Source organism: Myotis brandtii, unplaced genomic scaffold (genome assembly GCF_000412655.1).
Source record: "Myotis brandtii unplaced genomic scaffold, ASM41265v1 scaffold423, whole genome shotgun sequence".
Lineage (NCBI taxonomy): Eukaryota > Metazoa > Chordata > Mammalia > Chiroptera > Vespertilionidae > Myotis > Myotis brandtii.
The window spans coordinates 410,335-414,643 of NW_005366214.1; the positions used below are offsets into that span (position 1 = coordinate 410,335).

Genomic DNA, 4,309 nt, shown 5'->3' on the forward strand with positions numbered 1-4,309 from the left:
GGCTGCAGCGCCTGCGGGATGCCAGCGAGGCCCAGCAGTACTACCTGGACGCGGGCGAGGCTGAGGCCTGGATCAGCGAGCAGGAGCTCTATGTCATCTCAGACGAGACCCCGAAGGTGGGCTCAGGCTAGGGGTGCCAGGCTGGGTGTAAGGCCGAGAGGAAGAGCGAAGGGGGGTGGGGGCAGGAGAGCAGTCAGTGGGGAACTTGTAAATCAAGTATGTGAGGCGTGAAGTCAGGGGAAGGCTGTACGAGGAGGCCTCCTTCTCAGGATGCCCAGCCTCTACAGAGCACATACAGCAGCCTGGCACCCCGTCTGCCAACTTAGATTTGCTCCAACCCAAGGGTCCTTCACCTTTTGGGTACCATGGGTTCTGTGCTGGTGAACAGCTGTGGGAGGGGTGAGAGGTGAGGTGGGGGGGGGCTCTAAACGCTGGAGGAATAGAGGAAGTTTTCATGGAACAGAAAGGTGGAGCTGGGCCTGGAAGGGTAGCGATCAGACTGGGGGAGCCGGGAGGCAGGTGGGGGGTGGGCATTGCTGGAAAATGAGTAGCAGGAAAGGAGGGCGCAGTTCCCCGTGGGTGTCCGTGAGCCTGGCTCTCCCCCACCTGGGGCACCTGCAGGAGCTGGGCTGTGACCCGGGCCGCCCGCTCCCTGTGCTCATGCTGTCCCGCCTCCTAGGACGAAGAGGGTGCCATCGTGATGCTGAAGCGACACTTGCGGCAGCAGCGCGCGGTGGAGGAGTACGGGCGGAACATCAAGCAGCTGGCCGGCCGGGCCCAGGGCCTGCTCGCTGCGGGCCACCCCGAGGGGTGCGTGCAGCAACTGGGTGTCAGGCCCGGGCTCCCACCCACCAGGATCCCTTCAGATCCATTGGGAAAATGGGAACCGTTTTCCTGAAAAGTGCGGGTTTGAGAAAACTGCTTTCTGGACCTCGGATTGGCCCGATTCCATTCCATGCCTTGGTTTTGTGTGGGTAATTTCAAACCAGGCTGACTGAGGTCTGGTTTGCAAAGAGATCAGAAAACAGGACAGCAAAGCCACCCTCTGGGGGAACTGAGAGCGCCAGCCTTGTGACGAGTTAGACTATGCCAGGAGGCGCTGGAGACTAGCCTTGCTCTTGTCTTTATGGTCCACAAGGCACTTCAGGATGTCACAGTCTCTCAGCAAGACTGTCATAGCGGGGTGAAGGTAGAAGACCTGTACCCACCTCGGGGTTCTACATAAATGGGAGCCCATGGGGCCTCACACAGGCCGCCCCCGTCATGGCCCTGTCCTCAGCTGCCTTAGGGCATCCACAGCTGTGGGTCCTCAGCAGCCCCCTCAGCATCTCCCAGGGAGCCCGAGGATGGGGCCGCTGGTACTGCACGCCGCTCTCCTGCGGCGACTGCAGCCGCTCAGGCGGCCTCACCCACCAGCCTCCCTGGAGGAATAATGGCAACGGCCCCATTCGCACTGGTCTCTCTGGACTTCCCTGAGCGCAGGGCAGTGGGGGAAGCATCCACCTCGAGCGGGCACCGTTCTGTCATCCCTGGGAGCATCACGGCTGAGGGATGGTTCCTTCTCTCCCCAGCTCCTCCCAGAAGTCGCTGCCATTGCTCCTCAGCCGCGTTTCCCCACCTGTCCCTGTCGCCAGGCTGGGGGAGTAGGTCGTGCCCCCTGAGCTGGCTGCTCTGGGTTTTCTGTCGCCCTCTCTGAGCGCGTTCTGTTTTGAATTCCAGGGAGCAGATCATCAGGCTTCAGGGGCAAGTGGACAAGCAGTATGCGGGGCTGAAGGACATGGCCGAGGAGCGCAAGCGGAAGCTGGAGAACATGTACCACCTGTTCCAGCTGAAGAGGGAGGCCGACAACTTGGAGCAGTGGATCGCAGAGAAGGAGCTGGTGGCCTCATCCCCAGAAATGGGGCAAGACTTCGACCACGTGACTGTGAGTGCTCACGGGACCGCTTTCTTCGTCTTCCTCTAATTCAGGAGCCCTCGTTCCAGACACACCCGCACACCCGCCCATTGCAAAGTGCTGCCCAGGGGTGCAGGCCCAGCAGTGGGCTCTGGGCGCTCTGCAACCTGGGCACGTGCCCTGACCAGGAATGGAACCCTGACCTCCTGGTTCAGAGGTTGATACTCGACCACTGAGCCACACCGGCTGGGCAATAACCACATTTCTCTCTACCCCTGCCCAGCTGCTCCGGGACAAATTCCGGGACTTTGCCCGGGAGACTGGGGCCATCGGACAGGAGCGGGTGGACAACGTGAATGCCATAATCGAGCGGCTCATCGACGCGGGCCACGGAGAGGCGGCCACCATCGCCGAGTGGAAGGACGGGCTGAACGAGATGTGGGCGGACCTGCTGGAGCTCATCGACACGCGCATGCAGCTGCTGGCCGCCTCCTACGACCTGCACCGCTACTTCTACACGGGCACCGAGATCCTGGGCCTCATCGACGAGAAGCACCGCGAGCTGCCCGAGGACGTGGGGCTGGACGCCAGCACCGCCGAGTCCTTCCACCGGGTGCACACGGCCTTCGAGCGGGAGCTCCACCTCCTGGGCGTGCAGGTGCCTGTCCCTTACTGTCCCCCGCAGGTTCCAGGACCTGCCTTCCCGTCTTCCCCATGGCCAGTTCCTGGGGCCCCGGGGTCAGTTCCTCTCCTGCTTCCACAGGGGACTTCCCCTCCTGAGAGAGCAGCTGCTCAGGGCAGGGAGGCAGGAGCCGTGGCTTTCAGATGTTCAGCTTCTAGTCTTCAAACTGAATCTTTACAAAAAACCCAGTGCACAAAATACCTTAAAATACGATTTCTCTGGTTGTGCAGAGTATTAAGCATCATGAGCAGACACATACACAACGCTCTCCTAGCACCGGGCGCTGTTCTACGTTATACGTGGGTTGGCTGGGTCCCCAGAGCCACCCTCTGAGGATGGTATGATGCTCCTGCATTTTATAGATGAGGACCAGGCTTAGCGAGGGCAGGCGCGGTGCCGGAACATGCGATTGGCAGTGGAGCCAGGATGCAGACCCTGCAGTCTGACTACAGACTGCCCTCGGCCCTGGGCTGTTCGGCCTTTCCACATGGGACCTGGAGGAGCCCCCAGATCTGTCTAGACCCCCCTCCTCCCATCATTGGGGTACCCCCCGAGGCACTGCCAAGGTCTGTGGGTTCTATAGAGTTCAGTGTGATAGAACGTGCAGGGCGAGGGCCCGGCTGTTGGGCACTTGCTGGGCCTCCCGTGGCAGGAGAGATGGGCTGCCGTGCAGTCCTGCACCGACCCAGCAGGCTCAGGCCCCTGCTTCACCCAGAGCGGGGCGTCCTAGGCGTTTGTCCTCCAGCTGGAGGGGCGCCGGAGCCCCTGAGGCAGGTAGAGTCCCGCTGACTTCTGAGGATGAGGCTGCACTGCCCGGGCCGGCCTCGCACAGGGGTCTGGTGAGGCAGCGTGCAGGTTGTGAACAGGGACGTGGGAGCTCACCCCCACCCCCAGCTGCCCTGTCTGCTCCTGTGAGTGACTCAGGCCCATCACTTAGCCCCGCCCCCCCGTACCTCAGTTTCCTCGTCTCCAGAACAGGGATGACAGGCCTGTTCCCTAGTCTTCTTTCATGGGGCTGTTGTAAAAATGAAGGGAGCAATAAATTAAAGTGTTTAGAAGCTCCTGGCACATAGTTATTCTTATGATCATATCTCTGAGGAGATCAAAGGGCATAGAGGCCCTCTCGCTCCCCTTGGATGAGGAGCATCCGTGGGGGGTGGGAGGGGCATTGCCTCAGCAGAGGTGCCAAAGCAAGAGCTTCTCCTGCACCCAGTGGGTGCTGCCTCCCAGCAGAGCCTGGGTGGGGGGAGGCAGGGAGGAGGCAGGGGATGCATCTTTCTGTGGGATAATGTCCAGTTTTGCCCGATCGCAGGTACAGCAGTTCCAGGATGTGGCCACCCGCCTGCAGATGGCGTACGCTGGGGAAAAGGCAGACGCCATCCAGGACAAGGAGCGGGAGGTGTCTGCTGCGTGGCAGGCGCTGCTCGATGCCTGTGCCGGGCGCCGCACCCAGCTGGTGGACACGGCGGACAAGTTCCGCTTCTTCAGCATGGCCCGCGACCTCCTCTCCTGGATGGAGAGCATCATCCGGCAGATCGAGACCCAGGAGAGGCCCAGGTGAGGGGGCGTCCTCAAGGCAGCCCACTCCGGGCTTTGTTGTCTCAGAGGCTGGCAGCCGGGGAGCTGCACTGAGGCTCTGCCCTGGAGACACAGTGATGCCCTGGGAGGGACAGTGATGCCCTGGGAGGGACATGGATGCCCTGGGAGGGACATGATTGCCCTGGGAGGGACAG

The 4,309-nt window shown here is 61.6% G+C and overlaps 1 protein-coding gene across 1 annotated transcript in view; it reads left to right on the plus strand.

Annotated features, from left to right (window-relative positions):
• SPTB (spectrin, beta, erythrocytic) overlaps nt 1–4,309 on the plus strand; it is a 63,534-nt gene that overhangs the window by 40,017 nt on the left and 19,208 nt on the right. The window contains exons 23-27 of the mRNA XM_005874025.2: nt 1–116; nt 680–810; nt 1,720–1,924; nt 2,178–2,552; nt 3,889–4,133. Of these exons, the coding sequence (XP_005874087.1) occupies nt 1–116; nt 680–810; nt 1,720–1,924; nt 2,178–2,552; nt 3,889–4,133 (1,072 nt within the window). The remainder of the gene's footprint in view (nt 117–679; nt 811–1,719; nt 1,925–2,177; nt 2,553–3,888; nt 4,134–4,309) is intronic.